The 23,480-nt window shown below is 54.4% G+C and overlaps 1 protein-coding gene and 5 non-coding genes across 6 annotated transcripts; all 6 read right to left on the reverse strand.

Moving 5' to 3' along the window:
• Positions 1-10,864: 10,864 nt before the first annotated feature.
• LOC115802373 (small nucleolar RNA SNORA2/SNORA34 family) lies at positions 10,865-10,994 on the reverse strand. Its single transcript, XR_004022843.1, has one exon. It is a non-coding gene; the product is annotated as a small nucleolar RNA SNORA2/SNORA34 family (small nucleolar RNA).
• A 2,629-nt stretch (positions 10,995-13,623) lies between these two features.
• Positions 13,624-21,439, reverse strand: RPL3 (ribosomal protein L3). Its single transcript, XM_022596888.3, has 11 exons — positions 21,308-21,439; positions 20,801-20,965; positions 19,121-19,313; positions 18,145-18,313; positions 17,456-17,591; positions 16,219-16,405; positions 15,555-15,715; positions 14,910-15,011; positions 14,401-14,496; positions 13,944-14,063; positions 13,624-13,724 (listed from the first exon to the last, which is right to left on the reverse strand). The coding sequence occupies exons 1-11, from the start codon at positions 21,437-21,439 to the stop codon at positions 13,680-13,682; spliced, it is 1,506 nt and encodes a 501-aa protein (XP_022452596.2). The 3' UTR covers positions 13,624-13,679.
• On the reverse strand, positions 14,619-14,712 carry LOC115802381 (small nucleolar RNA U83B). The gene has a single exon (XR_004022851.1). It is a non-coding gene; the product is annotated as a small nucleolar RNA U83B (small nucleolar RNA).
• Positions 16,067-16,159, reverse strand: LOC115802382 (small nucleolar RNA U83B). The gene has a single exon (XR_004022852.1). It is a non-coding gene; the product is annotated as a small nucleolar RNA U83B (small nucleolar RNA).
• Positions 17,592-17,646, reverse strand: LOC115802388 (small nucleolar RNA U82P). Its single transcript, XR_004022856.1, has one exon. It is a non-coding gene; the product is annotated as a small nucleolar RNA U82P (small nucleolar RNA).
• On the reverse strand, positions 20,253-20,317 carry LOC115802438 (small nucleolar RNA SNORD43). Its single transcript, XR_004022897.1, has one exon. It is a non-coding gene; the product is annotated as a small nucleolar RNA SNORD43 (small nucleolar RNA).
• Positions 21,440-23,480: the final 2,041 nt, after the last annotated feature.

A 23,480-nucleotide genomic window follows, 5' to 3' on the forward strand; every position in this document is an offset into this window, starting at 1 on the left:
CAGGATGTGAGCCCCCCGTGGGCAGGGTTTCACTTACGGCTGGAGCCCAGCGCCTAGTACAATGCCTGGCACATAGTAGGTGCTCAGTAAATACTTGAATCAGTGACTGAATCCATAGAAGGGCAGAGCAGGACTCTAAAACTGTCCTCCTCTGTACACATGATGGCCTTGAAGACCAGGGATGGGGGACTTGGTCAGAACTCACTCCCCATTCTTCTCCTACGCCCATCAGCCTGCCCTGCTTTGGGCGTCCCCAGACCAAGTCCCCTCCCAACTCAGTCCTGACTTCCAGCCTGTTCTCTGCCTCTTCCCACAGTTCTTCCTTCCCTGGGGGCTTTTTGGGAGCAAGTGGGAGGAATTCCTGGCCACAAGTCAGGGGAGGTGCCCCAGCAGGCGGAAGGCAGCGAGCACACGCCAGGGACCACTCCAAATTCCAGCTCCCACGAGCCTCTGGGAGTGAGCCGAGCGGGGCTACGGTGGGGAGGCGGGGAGGCCCTCCCTACAGGAGACAGGAGGGCATAGGGGAGCCTGGGGGCTGCAGAAGCAGACGGTCAGAGTGAACGTGGTCAGGGTCCCACAGGAGGATAGCTCACCGCCTCCAATACCCTGATGGGAAGACTGAGGCTCCCTTTTATCAAACTCTGAGGTCCTGGCCCAGGATGCTGTGGGGCAGGGGGTGGGGGGGATAGTCTATGACCAGACACCAAGCGTCTGGGGGAGAAGAGGGGTGTCTAAGGGGCTGGATAACATGAGACCCCGTGGAAAGATCTGTGGACCGGGAAGTTGTGGGTGAAGGGTTCTTGGACTGCCCCTGTCCTCAGTGGATCCAGGAAAGCCCTCCCTCCCTGGCTGCGCCCAGAGGCCCCACTTGTTCATGAGGGCGGGGGGTGTTGCCCTCGGTGGGCCCAGCAATCTCAGCCACTGTGAGTTCTGTGGGCAACGGGGCATCCCAGGGAGGGAAGGGGGTGGCAGAGTTTGTGGAAGGCTATTAGCCTGGCCTCTTCTGGGTCCCCCTCGCAGTCCCGGGTCAGGGCCAGGTGCCATGAACTCAGACAGCGGCCCCTGCCCATCTGTCAGCACCAGAGCTGCCACCAACACACACACCAGCACACCTGGCCTGCTACCTGCTACGGCACTGCCCCCCCCCCCAGTGGCTCATCCTGCCCCACTCCCGGCTCCTGTGGCATCCTCAACACAAGGTGTGACATCAGACCTACAGGCAACTGGATCCAGACTTCCAGGAACACAGCATCTTGGAACTAGAAAATTCTAGAACCATGGGTTCTTACAATCAGAAAGTTCCAGGACCATCAAATATCGGAACATTTTCATTCCAGGCCCCCAAGGCTCTTAGAACCAAATAATTTCAGAGATGCAGTATCTTGTAACCAAAGATCAGAACCACAGAAACTTGGATTTCCATGGTTTGGAGTTCTGGGAGCACGGGCTCTTAGAAGCAGAAAATTCCCAAACAACAATCTCATTATCCCAGAGGACACGAGCCCTGGGTTCTTCCCACCACCCAGGCAAACAGACATCCAGGAACCAGCCAGGCCTTGGTGGGGTCGTTCCACAGTCCCCTGCCTTGGGGAGGTCTCTCTGCTCCTGGAACAGCAAAGACAGGAAGGGAGACGGGGAAGAGAGGGGGCGCTTCTGAGCAAACCGAAGGAGAGAGGGTCTCTCCTCCAGGTCCTGGCTGGCTTCCTTTGCCGAGAGAGAAGCAGAAGAGAAAGAAAGTCCTTGATGCCACAGGTTTGGGCGGTGGGTATGTGGTCACAGGGGGTGGCAGGATCTACCCCCTCCCTGGCTGCAGGAGCTTGGAATTTTCTCCTGGCAGGAAGGGCCCACCCTCCTAGGAATGGAAAACAATCCTTGGCATCTGGCCCCCAAGGCATACAAGATTTTGACAATCAAGCATTATTATCCTCCCTGCCTCACCCCAGCCCAGTGCAGAGGGGAAACCAAGGCAGGCGGGGTCTCTGTCTAAACCAAGAACCTGAATCTGCCCCTGGCAGATTCCAGCTGTCCCCTTTCCTGACCGTGGAATGTCAGAGCTGAGACAGCCACTGTGGAGAGGCCTGGGTCAGGGCACATGGGATCTGAGACCAGAGAGGGCAGCCATTTACCCAAAGTCACCCAACATGGTGCAGCAGAGTCCCTTATTGCTTCCACTAAGGCTCACTTCTAGGGCCTCCTCCTCCAGGTAGTCTTCCCAGATCATGTTCCCCTGGGCCTCTTTGCCCCTTGAGACTTTACTGTTCCACCAAGCAGAGTGCTCTTAATTACTCAGGCTTTGTTTTCTAAGTATTTTGTGCAAAAATGTCTCATCTTCCCAGCCTATGCTGTGATGGTGTCTCCCCACTGGCCTGGAACCAGAAGCCTTGAGCTGAGGCCTCCACGGCCCCACTCAAATACCTCCATGGCTCCCCACTGCCCAGAGACAAAGTCTAAGGCAGGCTGGCACTCAGTTAGAGCTTTGTGGCTACACTCCAGCCTCATCCCTTGATCCCACCAGGCATGGGTCTCACTGAGCTCCAGGCAGCCCCCGCCAGGCCATCTCTCTGCAGCCCACTCCCCTCCCCACTCCGTCCCCAGCCAGAGCATTCTCATCTCTAAGGCTTCAGCAAGGCCACCTGCCTGGGGCCAGTGCCTCCTCTGTGCCACCTTGGGTTTCCCCTCTGCAGCCTCACTGCACTGCCAGTGGCAGCCTCTGCCCAGACACCCACTCCCCGAGGCTGGGGAGGCTGGGCTGGGTCTCACCCAGTCTGGGTCTTAGGCCGACACCAATAGTGAGTCTTTACTGAGGGCCCACCGCTGGTCTAGGCCCCTCACATGCCTTTGCTCATCGAATCCCAGCAAGGGCCATAGGAATAGGTTCTGGTCTGATCATGCCCACTTTTCAGATGAGGAGACCAAGGCACAGTGTGCCTGAATTGCTTCCTCAGAGTCACACAGTCAGTGGCAGAGCTGGGATAGGTGCCCTGAAAGCCCAGCTCCAGAGCCCATGCACTGTCCCGTTAGGTTGCATTGTCCAGGGAGAGGGAAAGACAGAAGCGCTGGGTGCACAGCACTGGGGAGTCTCGGGGCATCCTGGAGCCAGAGACCACCTAGCTCGACTGCCTAAAGCTCCAAGAGGGCATGGCCCTTGATTCAGGATCCCCTCGGCCCACATAATTGTACACAGAGAGACACACAGAAAGTCACACATACGCACACAGACTTGGACGCAAGACCCCGGCCCCTGGGACCGGCTGCAGGAAGTCCTCAGCTGCCCAAGCCTTTTTCACTTCAGCTTTTCCTAAATTTGCTTTGAGGAAGTTGCTGCCGCCTTGGAGTTCTCCCCTCTCTCTCACGCACTCCAGACCACATCCCTTCCCACCCTGACTTCTCTGGAAGCCAGGAGAACAGGGAGTGGAGAAAACAAACAGCAAATATGATGAATAATTCCATTCTACAGATGGTGGCAGGGAATAGGCCGTGGAGGAGAGAAAGTTGAGCCCAGAGGGGCATCAGGAGTGCTGGGGGAGCAGGTTGCAGGGGCAGTTAGGGTGATCTCCTCACTGAGAAAGCAGCATCTCTGCAGATTTCTAGGCGAGGGGCATTCCAGGAAGAGGGGAGAGCCAGTGCAAAGGTCCTGAGGCAGGAGTGAGCCCGCCATGTTAGAGGAACAGAGAGGAAGCCAGTGTGGCTGTGGATGAGTATGAGTGAGGGAGGGGACGTTGGGGAGGTGAAAGGCCTGGCCCACTGTGGTGGCCTGGGCTTTTCCTCTGGTGACTGGGTATCTGATGGGAGCTATGCAGGGTTCGGAGCAGGGGAGGGATGCTGTGTGTGTGTGTGTGTGTGTGTGTGTGTGTGTGTGTGTGTACATGTAACAGGGCTACCCTGGTGGTGCAGTGGTCAAGAATCCGCCTGCCAGTGCAGGGGACACGGGTTCAATCCCTGGTCCAGGAAGATCCCACATGCCGCAGAGCAGCTAAGCCTGTGTGCCACAACTACCGAGCCTGCACTCTAGAGCCCACGAGCCACAACTACTGAGCCCACGTGCCACAACTACTGAAGCCTGCGCGACTAGAGCCCGTGCTCCACAACAAGAGAAGCCACTACAATGAGAAGCCCGCACACTGCAACCAAGAGTAGCCCTCGCTTGCCGCAACTAGAGAAAGCCTGCATGCAGCAACGAAGACCCAACACAACCAAAAATAAATAAAATAAATTAAAAAAAAAATACATGTAAATACCAACTTAACCTTTTTGGGTTTTTTTGGCCGCGCCGCGCTGGATCTTAGTTCCCCAGCCGGGGATCGAGCCCTCCTCCCCTGCAGTAGAACTGTGGAGTCTTAACCACTGGACCACCAGGGAAGTCCAACTTAACCTTTTTTTTTTTTTCAACTTAACTGTTTTTAAGTACACAGTTCAGTGGTATGAAATACATTCACCTTGTCATGCAGCCATCACCACCATCCATCCCTGTCACTCATCTTGTAAAACTGAAACTCCATATGGAGGGATGCAGCCTGACTTGAGTTCTAACAGGGTCACTCTGGTTGCTGGGTGGAGACTAGACAAGGGCACCCAGACAGAAGCAGGGGAACCAGACAGAAGGCAAGAGGCAGGAGCCCTGGTTTCCACCAGGGCCACGCTTCACTGACCACCTGGATGACCTTGGGCAAATCACTTCACTCATTCTGAAGTTTTTTTTTTGTTTTTTTTTTGTGGTACGCGGGCCTCTTGTGGCCTCTCCCGTTGCGGAGCACAGGCTCCGGACGCGCAGGCTCAGCGGCCATGGCTCACGGGCCGAGCCGCTCCGCGGCATGTGGGATCTTCCCGGACCAGGGCATGAACCCGCGTCCCCTGCATTGGCAGGCGGACTCTCAACCACTGCGCCACCAGGGAAGCCCCTGACGTTTGTTTATTCATACCTTCGGTCAATTAGTCTTTCAACAAATATTTATTGAACACCTACTACGTGCTCAGCACTGTGCTGGGTGCAGAGGGCACAAAATGAGCAGAGCAGACCCAGCCCCTGACTTGAGGAGGTGCCATGTGGCTGGGAAGATGGACAGCAGGAAAAATAATAATGCAGTGATAGTCCTGGTGGGGGTGGTGAGGGAGCAGCAGAGACAGCGAGCCTCAGAAGGAAAAGTATTCCCAGCAGGGGGAACAGCCTAGGCAGACGCTCTGAGGGATCAGCCTGCTTCTAGGAAAGGCTTCCTCTCCTTTCCCTCCTCTAGATAAAAGAGGCCCAGAGGAGCCTGGGGGTCAAGCCCAGGTTCTTCTTCTGTGAAATGGGGGTCCTCGTCGTACCTGCCGGCCCTAGATGTGAGGAGTAAATGAGGCAATGCACGGCCGGCTCCAGACACAGTGCACAGACAGGCCAAGAAGCCAACTGCCCCGCTCCCACCCACCCCACCCCGGTGTGGAGAAGTGGGTCCCCTGTGATGAGGTGTGATGGAGGGTCTCAGGGAAGACCTCCCACAACCCACCCCCAAATCTCTCCTCAATTTGCTTCCTGCTGTGCCTGAAATCCCTCTATTACAAACTCATTCCTTTGAACTGTGCTTTCCCACCCTTCCAGAGCCATCCATTCCTATTCAGGTTAGCCCTGGGCTGGGTGTTGCTCAGCCTTCACAGTTCAGGTCAAGCCTCCCTCTTTCAGAAAGGCTTCCCCGATTGCTGCTGCCCATGGAATTCTCTCTCTTCCCCTCCTTTCCTTTCTCTCTCCCCTCACTCTGCACTGGCCTTTGGCTTTCACAGTCCCAGCCTCGGAGCTGAAAGGGCCCTGAGAAATTGTCCAACCCAGACTTCCCTGAGCCCCCATGTTTCAGATGAGGAAACTGAGGCCCATATACTGTGTTCTCAGGGCAGCTGGGATGAGGGCCAGGCCAACAGCACAGATCAGACTTATTTGTTTTTAAATGAAATGTAAAATATTTCACACGTACCAAAGGAACTGTGGAGGCCGCCGCGGCGTGCAGGGTCCCTCAGGGAGGTTTCCGTGCAGCTGGGGCTGCTTCGTCCGCCTGCCGAGACGCACTCCCCAGGCTGTGGGAACCACTCTCCCTTAGCAGCTCTCAGATCATTGCTTCCGGGTTTGTGCTATTGATCAGGTTTTAAAGATAAAAGCAAAGCTATGAAGCTCACCCTGAGGGCCAGACTAAACATATCTGTGGGCTGATTTGGCCCTTGGGCTGCCAACTGCCACTTCTGTGAGCTCTGTGGACCTTGGCGCCAGACCAGTCAGCACCATGTACTGGCTGTGTGAGCCTCGGCGAGGCAGCGGCCTTCTCTGAGCCCTGGTTTCGCCATCTGTGAAATGGAGGTAAAATACTGCCTCTTCAGGGGACCGTCCGCACATTCAGTATTTACTGATGGAGACTGTGTGCTGGACATTGAGTGAAGACTACAGGGCAGGGGCACATCCCATGCAGGACCCCACTGAATCCTCCCTCCGGCCTCCAAGGGCTGTCGTGGTGCTGGGAAGAGACTGAGCCAGGATCCAGCCGTACTCAACACACGGGTCACCGCAGCAGACCCAGGAGGCCTGGGCTGAATGACTCTGGTGGTCCCACATGACCGAGGCACAGCAGCTCGTGACGAGCTGGTAGGTAGACTAGGGCTAAGTTGCCACGCGTCTTGAATGCCACACCAAGGTGCCTGATGTGTAGGAGGTGCTTAATACATGGTTTCCTTATATGAATGAATGGATGTGCAGCGGGGAGCCATGGGAAGCTCTTGACTTTGATGGGATGTATCTGTGCAGTGCTTAGCTTAGTGGCTGGCCCTGAGGTAGCAAGCGGGCATGGTGTCTCAATGGGCCTTCATGTAGCCGTGCTGGGGAGTTCACAGGCCCTGGCCTGATGGAAACGGTGTGGCTGGGTCAGTGTGGAGGTGTGTTCATGGGCACTGGTGTGTGAATGGGAGCTGCTGCCCCCTTCTGCTTGGGCTCCCTGCCTATAAAACAGGGGTGAGGACTTCCTAGTGGCACACTGGTTAAGAATCCGCCTGCCAACGCAGGGGACACGGGTTCGAGCCCTGGTCCGGGAAGATCCCACATGCCGCAGAGTAGCTAAGCCCGTGTGCCACAACTACTGAAGCCCGCGTGCCTAGAGCTCGTGCTCCGCAACAAGAGAAGCCACCACAATGAGAAGCCCGGGAAGAGCCCACATGCCGTGGAGCAACTAAGCCCGCGAGCCACAACTACTGAGGCCCGCGCGCGGAGCTTGTGCTCCACAAGAGAAGCCACCGCAATGAGAAGCCCGCGCACCCCAACGAAGAGTAGCCCCCGCTCGCCACAACTAGAGAATCCGCGCACAGCAATGAAGACCCAATGCGGCCAAAAATAAATAAATAACGGGTGATAAAAATAAACAAATAAATAAATTTATTAAAAATAATAATAACAGGGGTGATAATAATGCTCCTTTCCTGTCGGGGGGTACTTCGAGAGTGGACGAGGCACATCCTTGCCCGGCCCGGTGCCCAGAGGGTGGGTAATCTTCACCTCAGGACCATTGCCTGGGTCCCTGTGTGGTGCCCCAGGCTGGGCAACCAGGCTCTGAGGAGTGGCTGCCATGGGGTGGGGACCCACTGGAGGAGCCCACGGGGGACGAGGTGATGGCCAGTGAGGATGGGGAAGTCGGCGAGTCGGCTATCTTTAGCTCCTTCCCTCATGGCCCTTTTCCTCTGCCTGGCGGCGTGGGGCGGGGGCAGGCGCAGGCAGCGGCCGGGAGGGGCTACTTCTCCATAGTCACATGAGGCCCGGTGGCCCAGAGGCCAGCTGCGGGGCTGGGACAGGAGGAGGTGGGGCCGGCTGTGGTACCTGGCTCCCCCACCCTGACCTGTCTGCTGGCAGCCCTTAGGGTAGCGTCCCCTGGTGCCCCCATCTCTCAAGCAAGCAGGGGCCCAGGGTGTGCGCCTACAAGAGGTGGCGGGCGAAGGAACATTGGTGCCCCGGTGGCTGCTGGGATGAGGTGTCCCTCCTGCTCCTCATTGGGAGCCTCCAGGACCCAACTCGGTGGGGGAAGTGCGGTGCAGTGGTTAGCGCTGAGCTGCTGGTGCCTGGATTTGACTCTCTGCTTCAGCACTCCTGAGTGAGGGGCCGTTGCTTGGTCTCTCCATGCCTCTGTGTCCTCATTGTGCAAACAGGAGTGTCAACAGGAATCTGGACTCACGACTCACGGGGCTGTCATGATCACTCAGTGAGACACAGCACCTAAGATGCCTGGCAGAGTATATTCTAGCTCTCTGACCTGGGAGGATTCTCTGAATCTCTCTGGGCCCCCATTTTCCCCATCTGTGAAATGGGAATAGTGATTGCAAGGATTAAATAAGATGGCTTTGAAAGGGTCCAACACAATGCTTGGCACACAGTAGGTACTCAACAAATAAGCACCCTTGGGGACTTTCCTGGCAGTTCTGTGGTTAAGACTCCATACTTGCACTGCAGGGGGCATGGGTTCAATCCCTGGTCGGGGAGCTAAGATCGCGCACGCTGCACACGCGGCCGAAGAAACCAAAACCAAATAAGCACCCGACTCTCTCCCTTGAGCCAAAATATACTTTCCTGGCCCCTAGTACCATAGGTTCAGGGTGAAGTAATGCCCGGGCTCAACTCCCAGCCCTGCCAGTTATACACTGTGTGCCCTTGGGCAAGTGGCTCACTCTCTCTGAGACTCAGTTTCTTGTTTATAAAATGGGGTAATAATAGAAGCTGCCCTCAAGGGGTGATCCTGAGTATTGAGTTTATATATATAAAGTACTTAGGACAGTACCCAATAGGTATAAGGTATTCACAATTACTACTACCTGTCAGCCTGGGCACCACCCTCCAGAGGCATTCAAAGTCAACATGAGCGCTTGTTATCAAGGGCCAGGGGCAGGTGAAGTTGGGCCCTGGGCAGCATTGTGAGTCCAGGGGGCCGATGGGTGCCAAGGACACAGGTCATTCAGACATTTAATAGTTCTGATGTATTAATAGGCCCTGGAAGTTTCCTGGATGCCACCTCTCTCATTCCTGGGCTCATGGATGTTGCTTTCTTGCCTCCAAGAGTTCGGGTCAGGCCCCTCTCCTCTCAGGGGTCCAGACCTGGCTTCAGAGCCTCTGCTGAAAGGACAGGGAGAGCTATTTGGGCTCCTGGGAGCAGCCCAGGAGTCCGGACCCCGGGAGGCACACGATACTTGTGAGGTCGGCAGGTCCCGAGTGCCAGCCTGAGTGCCAGAACGTCGCATGCAGGGCAGGGGCACCACAGAAGCTTCAGACAAGTAGCTTCCTGCCAAGAGCTGATGGGAGGAGGGTGAGGCCGCCGGAAGCCAGGGCTGGGCCCCCCCGCCGGGGTGGGGGGACAGGGCTGGAGGCTTTGGGGGATGAGGACTGAGGGGCGAACACGCAGCCCCCACTGGCAAGGCTGTCAGTGAGGATCGGGGGAGAGCACTTTGGGGTGAACCCTCGAGGTGGCAGCAGGCTGTCCACCCCTCCATCCCCCAAGGCCATCCCAGGTAAGCTCCTCGAAGTCACTGGCTCTGCCTTTTACGGCAATGGTGGCTCCTGCCACCTCCCTGTTCCCACGTGCTCAGAAATTCCCAGCAGGTTTGTTTTTTTTTTCCAGGAGGAATGTAATGAGGCTCCTTGTTCTGTCACCACAGGATCCCGGAGAGGTCTGTCTGGGGATTCTGGTGACAGGAAGCACACACCGCCAGGCACTTGGAGATGCACTCTCTGTGACACACACAAACAAGGTCCACAGGAGGCCCAGACCGCTGCCCAGCCCACCACAGGCCCACGGAAATGCCTGGGGACCCCCTCATGGGACACCCAGACATACACAAGAATGGGCGACTCCCAGAGACCCTGGGAACAACATTTACTGAGCACCTACTATATGCCAGGTCCTGGCTATGGAGGCGGGGCTGGGGGCGGAGCCGGTGCCACCTTCGTGGAACTCACTCAGCTGCCTCCCTCAGGAGTTCAGATCTGAGCCCCAAAGCCTCATTCCCACCTCAGGGCCTTTGTGCCTACTGTTCCCTCCGCGTGGGATGTTCTCCCCTTAGAGCTCCACCAGGCTGCATCCTTTTACACCCTCAGGTCTCAGAAAGGACTCCTCTGCACCATCACTCGGCATCCCAATGTCCTGTCTTATTTCTTCACAGCATTCATCACTTTTTTTCTAAGCGCATTTAGGGGAATTCCCTGGCGGTCCAGTGGTTAGGACTCCGTGCTTTCACCGCCGTGGACCCGGGTTCAATCCCTGGTCAGGGAACCAATATCCCGCAAGCCACGCAGCGTAGGCAAAAAAAAAAATCTTTTTTTTTAAGTAAAAAATAAAGTGCATTTACTATGAAAGTAACTTTCTCAATGTCCATAATACAGATGCACTTCCACAATCCAATATACAACTCAAAAAGTTTTACAGCCCGGGCTTCCCTGGTGGCGCAGTGGTTGAGAGTCCGCCTGCCGATGCAGGGGACACGGGTTCGTGCCCTGGTCCGGGAAGATCCCACATGCCGCGGAGCAGCTGGGCCCATGAGCCATGGCTGCTGAACCAGCGCGTCCGGAGCCTGTGCTCCGCAACGGGAGACGTCACAACAGTGAGAGGCCCGCGTACCGCAAAAAAAAAAAAAAAAAAAAAGTTTTACAGCCCAAACTTATATTCACTAAGCTTCCAATTTGAATGAAGTCTAAAATATACAAATCAGGGCCCTGACCATACAAAAGGATAATATTCAAAGAAAGCTCAGTTCAGAATCATTCTGTTTTTGGATCCACAGCCACTTTTGTAGTAACTAGACTTAACAGTAATATAATTCTAATGAAGAAAGTTAAATCAGGGATCTCTAAATTCTGACCCACATCTACCACCAATGACTCAGATGTTTCTTTCTAATGAATTAACCATTTCATGCATAAAGTTCTGAAATGGCCAACAGACCACAGGAACTTTACGCTCCTGCTTAAAACCAAAAGCTTCAGCAAACTGCTGGCCTTAATTCAGGGCGAAAGCGTTATCATTTGTATTACCCAAATATTATCTTAGCAGACCAATGCTTTCTTTCTTACTTTTGGCCACAGGGCATGTGGGATCTTCAGGGATCGAACCCACACCCCCTGCAGTGGAAGAGCAGTCTTAACCCCCTCATCACTTCTGAAACTGTCTTGTTTGCCTGTGTCTCCTGTCTGCCCTCCCCAACTAGAATAAATGCTCCTTTAGAGAAAGACCTTCGAGTTCAGCACTGCTTCCCCAGCACCTGGAAGAGTGCTCTGTCCACCGCGGTCGCTCAGGTTTCTTGAGAATGAAGCTGATCCCACACGTGGCTGAGCTTTCCGCTGCCCCTGGAAGCCCAATTACTCGTCCTGACCAGTTCCAGGCGTTCTGTGCACGCACTGGGGCTGTCTTCCACACTGGGTCCCATAACCACCACCTCTGAGGTGGCCAGTCACCACCCAGATGAGGCTGAGGCTCAGATCTGTGACCTTGGGTGTGCCTCAAAGCACTCACTGGCCAGGGGCAGGGCGGAAACGAGGATGGGGACGTGGGGATGGTCAACAGATAAGGGCTCAGCCCTTGTCAAGCAAGCCTGCCCCTGAAAAGGCTCTTTGTGCACATGTCACATGAGTGGGGACATGAGCGTGTGCTCTACCTGTGCTGTTGGAGGCACATGTGCACACCCTCAGCCTGTTCTCTGGACCCACATCCCGAGTCATCCTGGCCATACCTACAACTGGGCAGAGTCCTGAAAGGGAGTGAGGCCCAGCCAGGACGGCTCAAACCAGCAAAGCCTTTCGTACCTGGGCTGGGTGGGCAGCTGGGCTCCAGGGCTGGCCTAAGGGTTTGGGGAGGCCCACAGGCTAAGAGGCCAAGGGCAACCAGGATGAGTGAGGGGATGCAGTGGGGCCACTGCCCAGCTCAGCACCCTCCCCAGGATATGACTGGACAGAAGTTCCCACAGTGAAAGGAACCCAGACCAGGAGCCCAGCTCCCACGCCTAGATCTGCCACAGGTGCCTGGTGGCCTTGGGGCAGGTCCTGACCCCCTCTGGCTGTGGGCTTGACTCCCAGGATTATGGGGCATCTGAAGAGACCCCGGTTGGGGAAGGGATTCTGCGCCCCCCGCAAAGCCCAGAGGTCCTCCTGCAGGGCTGCCCCAAGCGGGTGCTGCCCACTCTCGCCCCCTGGTGGCTCCAGCCTGAAGTGCAGCTCTGGCCAGTCTAGGCCTGGATCCTGAGCCGACGCGTGTTGCATGGGGTGGCAAATTGGCCCAGAAGTTGGCTTTGAGGCCCACTGCCCCACACAGAGGTCAGAAGGGACTCCAAAGAAGTGGGCAGACAGACGTTGGGAAAGGGTCCCGCGCCAAGGGCTCTTGCTCAGCCCCTCCAGACCTCAACCAGCCTCTGCCTCAGGGCCCACATGTAATTCCTGCAACCTCCTCTGTGCCTTGACTGGACATCTTAGGGCCTCACGCGAGACATGAGGATACCACGCTCATAGGGAACCAGAGGTTCAACTCGGCCACCTCCAGTCATCTTGAGACAGCACCATAAGTATGGGACCTCCATCTTTCCCCAGCTATCACTACCCCTTTCGAAGAGGAAACTAAGGCTCAGAAGACGCCAGAACCCAAGTGATTGATTGGTGGGCAACCAGCCGTCTGCCAGAAGACCGGGCAGGGCTATTGGCGCTGCTGCAGCTGTGCTCTCTGCCCTCCGCTTAGGTGGGGCTAAGGCAAACACACCACACGGGCAGATGTGACGTGGGGAGCAGCTGCAGCCGGAAGGGGGATAAGCGGGGGCATCTTGTACACCTGGAATGCCAGGGACTGGACTGGGGTTCAGCCACCCCACCAAAGGGTGGGCCAGACATCACAGGACTGGACGCTGGGCTCTAGCAGCCAAGCTCTTACCAGCCTACATGATGCAGGTGCACAACATGGCACGGGACCGGGGGCTGAGCCAAGTTACCAAAGCAGACCTAGACCAGAATGGAAATTGGGGTTCAATGACCTCACCCAGCCAGGTGAGTCTGGTCAAGGCACTCGACCTCTGCCGGTCCACATTCTCACCTGTTTTAATGAAGTCCTGGTTAATCACCAGGGCTTTCCTCAAAGCAAACATTCCAGTGTTTTCCCGAGTCCCAGGTGCCATTCAGGGCTTCTACATGACACCCTCTCCCATGGCCAGAACTCTGCCGCTGGCTACAGAAGAACCTCCACAAGGCCTAACTGGAACCCCTCCTGCATGGATTAGTGACTAAATTAGTGACTAAATTACACTCAGCAGAGAGCCAGGCTCTGCCCTGCCCTGCCATGCCCATGGGCAACAGCAACACCAGATCCTTCCTCACTGCCTCCTTCCAAGCTGCACAGACACAACTTCTACAGCAGAGACCCAGCTTCCTCGCCCTGTGACAAACATTTCACACAGAGCTCACTCCCCAGGCTGGCCGTACAGTGCAGGGCAGACCAGGCTGGCTGGCTCTCGCCTCCCGCTTCACCTAGTCTGCTCCAAGCATGGGGCCCAGCAAGTGGCAGGGGAAAGAGGCAACCAAAGAGGTTGCGGGGACAGCACGCCCCTGGGAGCATGAGGGCCGAGGGAGGCAGCCAGGACCGGGAAGGTGAAGTACAGGCAGATGGATGTCACTGGAAAATAACTTTATTGAGATTCTACCAGCCGTATAATCCGTTCTGACATTAGGCCCCTTCTTCCTTTGCAATTCGGTCCTTCTTAAGTGGTCCCTGTGGAGAGAAATGCAGCAGGCAAGGTTAGAGATAGAAGGCAGTTAAGGATAACCGCCAACCGCAGTGCCATCAGATTCCGGGCTGGTCTCCACAGCCCGGGGCACACACAGGCACAAGGTGGCCCCTCTGCATCAGTACCAGATGGGCAGGCTGACAGGTGACAGCAGCTGAAAGCCACCCCCACCCCAGCCTGAGGGCAGAGAGGTAGGTGCTCACCATGAATGCTTTCTTCTCCTCCACAGTCTGGAAGCGGCCATGGCCAAATTTGGAGGTGGTGTCAATAAACTTGAGGTCAATCTTCTCCAGGGCCCGCCGTTTGGTCTGTACCAGCAAGGACTGTGGACCAAGAGAGCAAGGGTACAGAGCCACGCCTTTCTCTGTACCATCTTTGTTCACAGGTCCCTCACCTTAAGAGGGCAGAGGTCAACTCCATCTAAATCAGTCCTGGAATCAGGACACCCACCCACCCCAAACACCACCAACCAGCCACTACCAAGGGGCTTCCTCCTGCCACCAGGCAGATGAGAATACACTTAAGAACAGAAGCTAACAGCCGGGCCAGGCCAGACACGGGATTCCCTCCTCCCAGGCCTTCAAAGTCAGGAGTAGCATCCCTCCCCGCCTTCCCTCCCAACCCCCAAACAGAGCTCAACACCCCCTCCTCCAGCCTCACCTTGCGAAGGGTGAGCACTCGCTTCTTGGTTCCCACCACGCAGCCTTTGAGCATGACAAAGTCATTGGTCACTTCACCGTAGTGGACAAAGCCACCCTGGGACGGAGCAAGGCCATCAAAGGTCAGCACAGATCAAGTATGGGGCTGAAGACAGGTCTGACCGCGCACACAACACCCCCCGCCCCCGCAGGTCCTGGTGGTCCCACCACCTGACCAGAGCTGTTCTCAGAAGGAAGGCAGCGAGGAATACTTCCGCAGTCTGACTCGGGCGCCGCACCCAGCGCTCATTCCAGGGCATCATCACTGAACAGCTGGGCCTGCCACCCCGCTCCTCACGAGCCAGTCTCCCCCCAACCAATGACAAAGGGTGGACAGACAGCTGGATGCTGTACAGAGGTCCAGTTAACTGGCTGTAAAAATGGCCCCAGCCCCATAGGGGAGGCCTGGAACCGGAAATACCCCCCAGACCACATATCTGAGGCTTTGCATGGATAGCTCCCATTACTCACCAGAGGGTTGATGCTCTTGTCAGACAGATCATAATCAGTAGAGGCATTGTTCTTGATCAGTTTGCCATCCTTGATGAGGTAGCCCTGGCCAATCTTGTAGATCTGAAGGAGGAAATGAGCATAAATACTTGAGAACAAGAAACCTGGTCGGAGAGACAGCTCAGAGGCCTCTGGAGCTGGCTGGACGCAAGGACAGCCATTAGGGACAAATGATCCATCTTGGGGGTGGGCTAGCCGCCTACAAAGGGCTCTGGGAAAGCAGCTATGACCTTGGCCCTAGTGAGGGGGCGTCCCAGGCTCTGAGCAAAGAAAAGGTGGCTGGGCCTGAACTGAAAACAATGCCATCCAGTGAGACAACGGATGAGGCTTCTCCAAACACCGTGGAACAGGTGAGGGTAGACAAAGCTCACATCCTCAGCCCCGCCAAGGGTCAGCTGCACCAGAACCACATTCAAGGACGGCACTTTACTATCATGACACCCGAGAGTCAGAACTGTGCACCAGACACGAGCAACTAAGTCCACGGGGTGCTCCGCCACAAATGGACCGATGGTGACGGGGACTGGAAACCCCAATTCCCAATATTGGGACCACCCTACCCCTCCTAGGGTTAAAGTCTCCACAGGACCCCCTTGGGCACCTCACCTTCTTGTTGATCTCGGTGCGGTGATGGTAGCCTTTCTGCCCGGCCCGAGCCACAGAGAAGGCCACCCGTGCGGGATGCCACGCCCCAATACAGGCAACCTTTCGCAGCCCTCGGTGGGTCTTACGGGGCAGCTTCTTGGTGTGCCAACGGCTGGTGACCCCTGGAATAGACACATGCTATTACTGAGGTGCCTGGCACCCATGCCATTGGCCCTTTCTTGCTATGAATGCCCAACTTGAGTTTGTGGTACTCTGTCCACAGAACATGCAATGCAACATGATTGCCGTGTCCTCTCCCTTCTTCTATCTCCATGCAAGCTTGAATACCAGCTGAGACACAACCCTTGAGTTATAATCAGCAAAGAACAGGCCTTGGAAAATTAGCCCTACTAGCACGTGATCATGCTCATTTGAGAGCATTCAGGAAGCCTCCCAGCGCGTTTTGCAGTGTGCTCAAAGCGTATGTATGTCATGCCCGGACCCACATGCTACCCCAGCCACCTGACCACAGCACTGTCCTCAGAAGGAAGGCAGCAAGGAATACTTCCGCAGTCTGACTCGGGCGCTGTGCCAGCGCTCATTCCAGGGCCTCATCACAGAACAGCTGGGCCTGACACCCCTCTCCCAGGTTAGCCACAGCAATGTGGGCCACTGCGAAGCTCACCTTTGTAGCCTTTGCCCTTGGTCACCCCAATGACATCAATCATCTCATCCTGCCCAAACACTTGGTTCACAGGGACCTGCTGCTCTAGCCTCTCTCGGGCCCAGTCCAGTTTTTCGGCCACAGTGCCTCCGTTCACCTGGATCTCCATGAGGTGGGCCTTCTTCTGGCGTAGAGGAAGCAGGCGCATCTAAAAGGAACAGATGCTTCAAGGTGAGAGGAACTCAGGCTGGGCACGACAGGCAACAGTTTTGCTTTCCAGTGTTATGACTCCCCACTGGGTACCATTCCCCTTTCAATTCTGGTGCCTGAATCAGGTCAGAATAAGCTGATCCTTGACAGACACACCACGCCCACCTTAAGACAGGCTGATTTAACCAGATCCTGGGACCAACCAGCCCAATGTTCCTGCTCGCTGTCCTTTTGGCCACTTCCCTTGGGGTACCTGCCCTGGTTTACCCTGGCCATCTACCTTGCTCTGTTAATTATCAGTAAGCCACTTATTTTGGGAGCAGGAGAACACTCTGAGTGTACAAGCTGTGATTAGGGAATGAATCTAAACAGATTTTAGAGCTGTCCAGTGTTATCCTACTGACCCATCTTCAGTAATGGACACACACCACAAATCTATGGTAATCTGCTCGCCACTAACCACACAGGACTACTGATCACTTAGAATCATGGGTATACACCCAGGATAATCGCCCAGACTGACAGCAAAGGTGGCACCCATTCCTACCCAGACAACCAAGAGCTAGTTCAGCTCACATGTCAGGTTTGAAGTGCGAACAGCCAGCATCTCAACACTATTTTCAGTTAGGGGCTAGACAACGTTAGTTATGACTCACCGGTTCCTTCAACCAGTTCTCCTAAGATAGGATATGGTTTTCCCTATTTCAGAACCATCGGGGACACAGTGCCCTCTGCTGGCAACAAAAAAACCAACCCTATGTGAGGAGACCTGGATGCCTTCTCAAGCAGACAACTGTCCTTAATATGGCCCCAGGAACCCAGGCCTCAAGGCAGGGCACTGGCTGGACTGTGTTGCTTTTAAACAACCCCTTCCTCCTCCAGGAAATAAGTATAAAAACCTCAAAGTCTTACCATCCCTAAAATCCTGAGGCTTGACACAAAACCAGTGTGAGCTGAGGATCAACTCAGAAGGTAACTGAGCCCCCCAAAGGCCACAGGTGGTCATGTAGGTCATCACCTCCATTGACAATAAGCAGTGGGCGCTCACCTGGGTGTGGGCAATGACACGGATGACCTGGCAATACTTCTTCATGCTGCTGAAGTCCCTCTCCAGCTGCTTCTTGCCGTCTACATCCTGCCACTTCTTGCAGTATTTGGTGAAGGCCTTCTTCTTAGATTTATGCCTTCAGGAGCAGAGCAGAGTTGGGGAGGGGGCCAGGTGCCAGCCTTCATCACCCTCCAAGGGGTGAGCGGAAGACACGGGCACCGTGTGGGGACGGGGCTCATTGCCGGCTTCTAAGGAGCCTTTTCCACCGGCAAGCGGAGCCTGGATGGAGCTCATCGGGCAGAGCCGAGCGGAGCTGAGCAGAGGTCCACAAGATTAATGATGCAAGTCACATACATTCAGACACACAAGTTCTTGCTCCAGGTTATCCATTAACCAGACCACACACCGGGGGTGGTAGGGTCTGGGGGCATTGCTGCTATCCCTCAGCTTCTAAGCAGACTCAACACTTGCCAGCAACTCAGGAAATACTGAACTGACTCAAGGTAGCACCCACTAAGATGGGCACTGAAGGAAATGTCTCAAGATGCTGCTCCCAGTGCAGCAAAGAATTGTTCTGTTCTGCAACTAAACCTGACACCAGAGCAGCTCCTCCCACCCCGGCTATGGAGCTGAGGCCCTGGCCCTCCTAGCCAGCCTCACCCAGGGCGAGGCGGCATCGGCTCCCTTACCAGTTCTTATAGAAGCGCCTTTTGCACTCATCACTGATATGCTCAGCGAAGATGGTCTTAAAGGTCCGGAGGCCTCGAGGTGTTTCCACGTAGCCCACAATGCCCACAATGACCATGGGCGGCGTCTCCACGATGGTCACAGCCTCCACAACTTCCTTCTTGTTCACCTCTGCAGACGAAGCAGGCAGTTAGACCTGAGCGGGCTGCCTCAAGTACCCGGCAGGAGGGCTGTCTTTTGGAAAAATGTCGCGTACCCTTCCAGGCCAGCAAAGCAAGTTGCTTCAGATGACAGGAAGGTTTGTGGGGAAGTCTGCACCGCAGCCCACACTCCCTCACTGCTGAATGCTCAGTCTGTGTGCATTGACCTTCTCAGCACAAAACTATCTGGACCCTATGCAGCCAAGTAACAGCCTGGTTTCGGTGCTGGTTTATCATAACCATCTCCAGAGACAAACTCCTTAGTACCTAGAAAATGCAAGAGTACTAAGTATAGTGAGGTAGTCATTCCTCGGCATAGACCCTTTCAACTGTCTGTTTACTGTGTTTCAATCACCAGCACCGTGTTCTACTTAGCGCCTTTTCTACTTCGAACTTCACAACCCAGGAACATGGGTAGTATTCAGGCGTTCAGGTGAGGCTCACAGTTCAGGGATGCCACTAAAATGTGAGTGGAGTCTCTATTTAACCCTCAATGGTCGCCACCTCCCAGGTTAGCATACTTCTCTGTGCTGCAGCTCTTGACAAATTTCCTCATCACGCTCCCCTACACCATTACCTCCCTCTGCCTAAATCAAGCAGTGCCAGCCACCTGAACCCTGGAAGCATTTATCGATCCTAAAATATATTTCCATTGTGATATCTAGAGGTTCTGTTGATCTCTCCAAAGCCTGCTCTCCTCTGAGAGCTTGGCCCCATCTAGTCAGTTCCCACCAACTCCTACCCTCCAATCAGCTGGGAAGATGCAGCATGTACTTACTGGACCCTGGCCTATCGACCTCCCTCACAATGTGGGTCATGCCAGCCTTGTAGCCGAGGAAGGCCGTGAGGTGCACGGGCTTGCAAGAGTCATCCTTGGGGAAGCTCTTCACCTTCCCGCGGTGCCGGCTGCTGCGCTTCCGAGGCAGAAAGCCCAGGGACCCATGCCTGGGAGCGGAGAACTTCCTGTGAGACTAGGAGAAAATGATCGATCAACGTTAGCACCTTCTAAGTAGCTCACGCCTCTTCATCCCCAGAGGCCTAGGTTCTAAGATTCCCAGCAATGCTGGATCCACACCAGGAACCCAGGTAACAGGCTTACGTGCTGGATTTACTTTTTTCGGGATCACACATCTAAAAGGCATTATTCAGCCAAATGAGTTAAACATGTATCTCAAACCCTCACCCTATAATTTAAAGAACATGAACCACCCACCTTTTCCTCTAAAGAGGACAAAGGCACACCAGGTAATGGCATTAAAAATCGCTTAACAAGCAGCCTTATGTGCGAGTCAGTTAAGATTCTGACCACGCACGTATATACGACAGAATGTTACTCAGCCATAAAGAACGAAACTGAGTTATTTGTAATGAGGTGGATGGACCTAGAGTCTGTCATACAGAATGAAGTCAGAAAAAGAAAAATACCGTATGCCAACGCACGTATATGGAATCTGAAAAGACAGTACTCATGAACCTAGTGGCAGGGCAGGAATAAAGACGCAGACGTAGAGAACGGACTTGACGACACGGGGGTGGGGAGAAGCTGGGACGAAGTGAGAGCGGCATGGACATATACACACTACCAAATGTAAAATGGATGGCTGGTGGAAAGCTGCCGCATAGCACAGGGAGATCAGCTCGGTGCTTTGTGACGACCTAGGATGGGATAAGAAGGGCGGGAGGGAGACGCAAGAGGGAGGGGATATGGGGACATATGTATACGTATAGCTGATTCACGTTGTCGTGCAGCAGAAACACAGCATTGTAAAGCAACTGTACTCCAATAAACATTCTGTCCACAATAGGGACTCCTGGTCAAACGGCTGGGTGGCAGGTAATGGTAGTAAAGGTTCCTCATGCTCCCAACGGGAGCTAACTGGCAAGTGGAGGCCACTAGAACTCGACAGAACCAAATCAGAACATGACAATCAGCACACAAGTCTCTGTCCGCCCGTCAATAAGTTCATCATCTCTGGTTTCTGATAACTCTAGAGGCCCAAGGAGTTGTACCAACCGTCCCAGACGTTTCAGAATGAGGATTCAACAACCCATACACAAAGCCTCCCCTGCCGCCCGCGGCCTGGATTTCTGCACCTCCCACTTTCACAACAGTGCCAAACGCTCCCACTCAAGGTCCTCCTGGCGAAAGTGCTCATGACTCGGATCTCGAATGCTGAGGCCGAGATCAAGGAATAATCCATGGCTTGAAGATTGTCGGGCCTGGGCCCCCCAACCCAGCTCCCGTGGCAAGGCCTCTCGCCAGCCGACCGGCAGGCCCAAAGCCAACCTCAAGCCTCGGACATTTTCAGAAAATACACCTGACTGTGGATTCTGCTGAGTGCCCCATGCTCCTAGAGCAGAACCCCGGCGCCGGGTGAGGCGAGATGGCGGGGATGTGCCGCGGATTCACTCATGCCGCCGCGACAGACAAGTAGAAGTCCGCCATGATGTCCCTTACCATCCTGCCGTCAGATGCTGCCGGTAGAGATCGTTCGACTCTCGGCGCGCGATATATAAATTCCAGTCTGGCTCCGCCCCTTCCGGCGTGCGAGCGCGCGCCCGCGGTAGACGTCGGGTCGGAGGACGGGTACGGGGTGCCGTTTCCACGCACGCTCGTCCTCTCCTTGCTTACGTCCCGACCGGGACGTCAGTTTCGTAGGCGGGATTTAGAGGCTCTAAGGCGAGCGGCTGAGTTCAAACTTAGTGAAAAGCCTCGGACTCGCCGGCAGAGAGTTGTCCTGAGGCGTCGGCCAGCAGCCAAATTTGATGAAACGGCTGTTACGGTGAAGGAAAATGGCTACGTCGGTTCTTTTCATATGAAATGCAGGTTTCATATGAAACCTCTGGAATTTAGTAACCCTGTTGGGGCTTCAGTTCTAAGGCGCTTTCCCACGTGGTATCCCGCTTCCGTCCCACACAGCGTTGTTGCCATTTTGCAGGCACATAGAAGTGGGACGAGTCGCACCGCTTCCGGCAGCTCGAAGTTGGAGAGGAAAGACAGGAACCCTGGTTTCCTGGCTCCCAACCCAGAGCCGCTTCCCGGTACCAGCTTGTCTTTAATGCTTCCTGATTTCGGGCCCCCTCCCTCAAGCCCCATCTCGGCTATTCCTCCGAGAATCTGGCTGTGGGGGCCCGTGCTTGGTTCTGAAGGTCTTAGGCGACGGAACCACCTCACCGTCTAGGGTCATGGGTCCAGCTGCCCGGCCTCACGGACCCTCGCCCTCCCTGCTTCCCAGACTCTGCATGAATCGCCCTTGCTGATGTCTGCTTGGGCTCGGGGTCACCTAGGTCCTAGGCGGCTCCTAGCGGCTCTCCCTGCCGCCAGGCTTGCCCCTCCAAATCTTTATAAGAATCGAATCCCTTTTTGTTACTTCCCATGACCCTCCCCACGCCCACCCCCAACCCTTGTTGTTTCCCGTGGATTAAGCCTTAACTTCTGAGCCTGCCAGCCAAGAAGCTGCCCTAACTAGCTACTCCAGCCTCTTCGCTGCAGGCGAATACACACACTTTTTCATAGATCACCACCTTCCACATCCATCCTACCCCGTCCTGTTCTTGGATTCTGGGGCTGACCATTGCTCACACCATTGTTAAAAAACATTCTCTCGGGCTTCCCTGCTGGCGCAGTGGTTGAGAGTCCTCCTGCCAATGCAGGGGACGCGGGTTCGTGCCCCGGTCCGGGAAGATCCCACATGCCGCGGATCGGCTGGGCCCGTGAGCCATGGCCGCTGAGCCTGCACGTCCGGAGCCTGTGCTCCGCAACGGGAGAGACCACAACAGTGAGAGGCCCGCGTACCGCAAAAAAACAGAACAAACAAACAAACAAACAAAAATTCTCTCATGTAACCCTCGCGCCATCCCCCAGTGGCAGTTCTGACAATCCTCAGCCCCTTACTGGAAATCTTTGGGGCCAGATACGTATCCAAATTCAGCATTCTTCATGTTTTAGATAATACCATGCAATATGGTGCACATACTATATATTATGTAATCATCCCTAAGCTGTTGAATGAAACACGTTAATTCTGCTAAGAAACGTGAATATTCACATGGAGTGGGATAAGTATAAATAGCCTCACAGTTAAAGGCTAACTTAGCTACCTAAAAAATTCAGGTTAGGGCTTCCCTGGTGGTGCAGTGGTTGAGAGTTCTCCTCCCGATGCAGGGAACACGGGTTAGTGCCCCGGTCCGGGAAGATGCCACATGCCGCGGAGCGGCTGGGGCCGTGAGCCATGGCCGCTGAACCTGCGCATCAGGAGCCTGTGCTCCATAACGGGAGAGGCCACAACAGTGAGAGGCCCGCGTACGGCAAAAAAAAAAAAAAAAAAAATTCAGGTTAGTTTGGTTTTTGCCACCAAATGACTTAAGAAGATTTTTCTTAATGCCATTTACAGCAACATGGATTGACCTAGAGATTATCATACTGAGTGAAGTAAGTCAGAAAGAGAGAGACCAATACCGTGTGATACCACTTATATGTGGAATCTAAAATATGATACAATTGAACTTATTTACAAAACAGAAACGGATTCACAGACATAGAAAACAAACTTACAGTTACCAAAGAGGAAAGGGGGAGGGATGGATTTGGCGTTTGGGATTAGCAGATACAAACTACTATACATAAAATAGATAAACAAGGTGCTACTGTATAGCACAGGGAACTATATTCAATATCCTGTAATAAACCGTAATGAAAAAGAATATGAAAAAGATATAACTGAGTCATTTTGCTATACACCAGAAGCTGACACAACATTGTAAATCAACTATACTTCAATTTAAAAAAAGTTTTTTCATTTCAGAATTGCAGACAAGGAATTATGGCCCACATGACACAAAACTAAGTTCAGGCCAAGAGGAAATAGTTTGGCAAAAGTCACGCAATTAATAAAGGACAGAGCTCAAGTCTGACTGAGTCTAGGTTGGGTTTTCATGACATCAGACTCAGGGTTCAGTAGCCCTTTCACTGGAAAAGGAGCTCTGGGGTCCTGAGTCACTCATTCACTCAATAAGAAATTCTTCCTAAAGGCCTGCTCTGTGCCAGGTACTGCACCAGTCTGTGGGAATTTGTAAGAGAACAAGACAGCTACCATTGCAGACCAAATAAGACTATTTAAAATTGTGATGAGGGTTGA

The sequence above is a fragment of the Delphinapterus leucas genome, chromosome 11 (assembly GCF_059928025.1).
Source record: "Delphinapterus leucas isolate spDelLeu-1000000601 "Yukka" chromosome 11, BTC_Dleu_Yukka2, whole genome shotgun sequence".
NCBI lineage: Eukaryota > Metazoa > Chordata > Mammalia > Artiodactyla > Monodontidae > Delphinapterus > Delphinapterus leucas.

Coding starts and splice junctions, on each gene's coding strand:
- RPL3 (XM_022596888.3), bottom strand. CDS start 21,439: ATGGGGCTTGAGGGAGGGGGCCCGAAATCAGGAAGCATTAAAGACAAG. Junction 16,406..17,455: donor GTGTCATTGCCCACACCCAG/GTGAGCGCCCAC, acceptor TGTTCCTTTTAG/ATGCGCCTGCTTCCTCTACG. Junction 13,725..13,943: donor AGGAGAAGAAAGCATTCATG/GTGAGCACCTAC, acceptor TTCTCTCCACAG/GGACCACTTAAGAAGGACCG.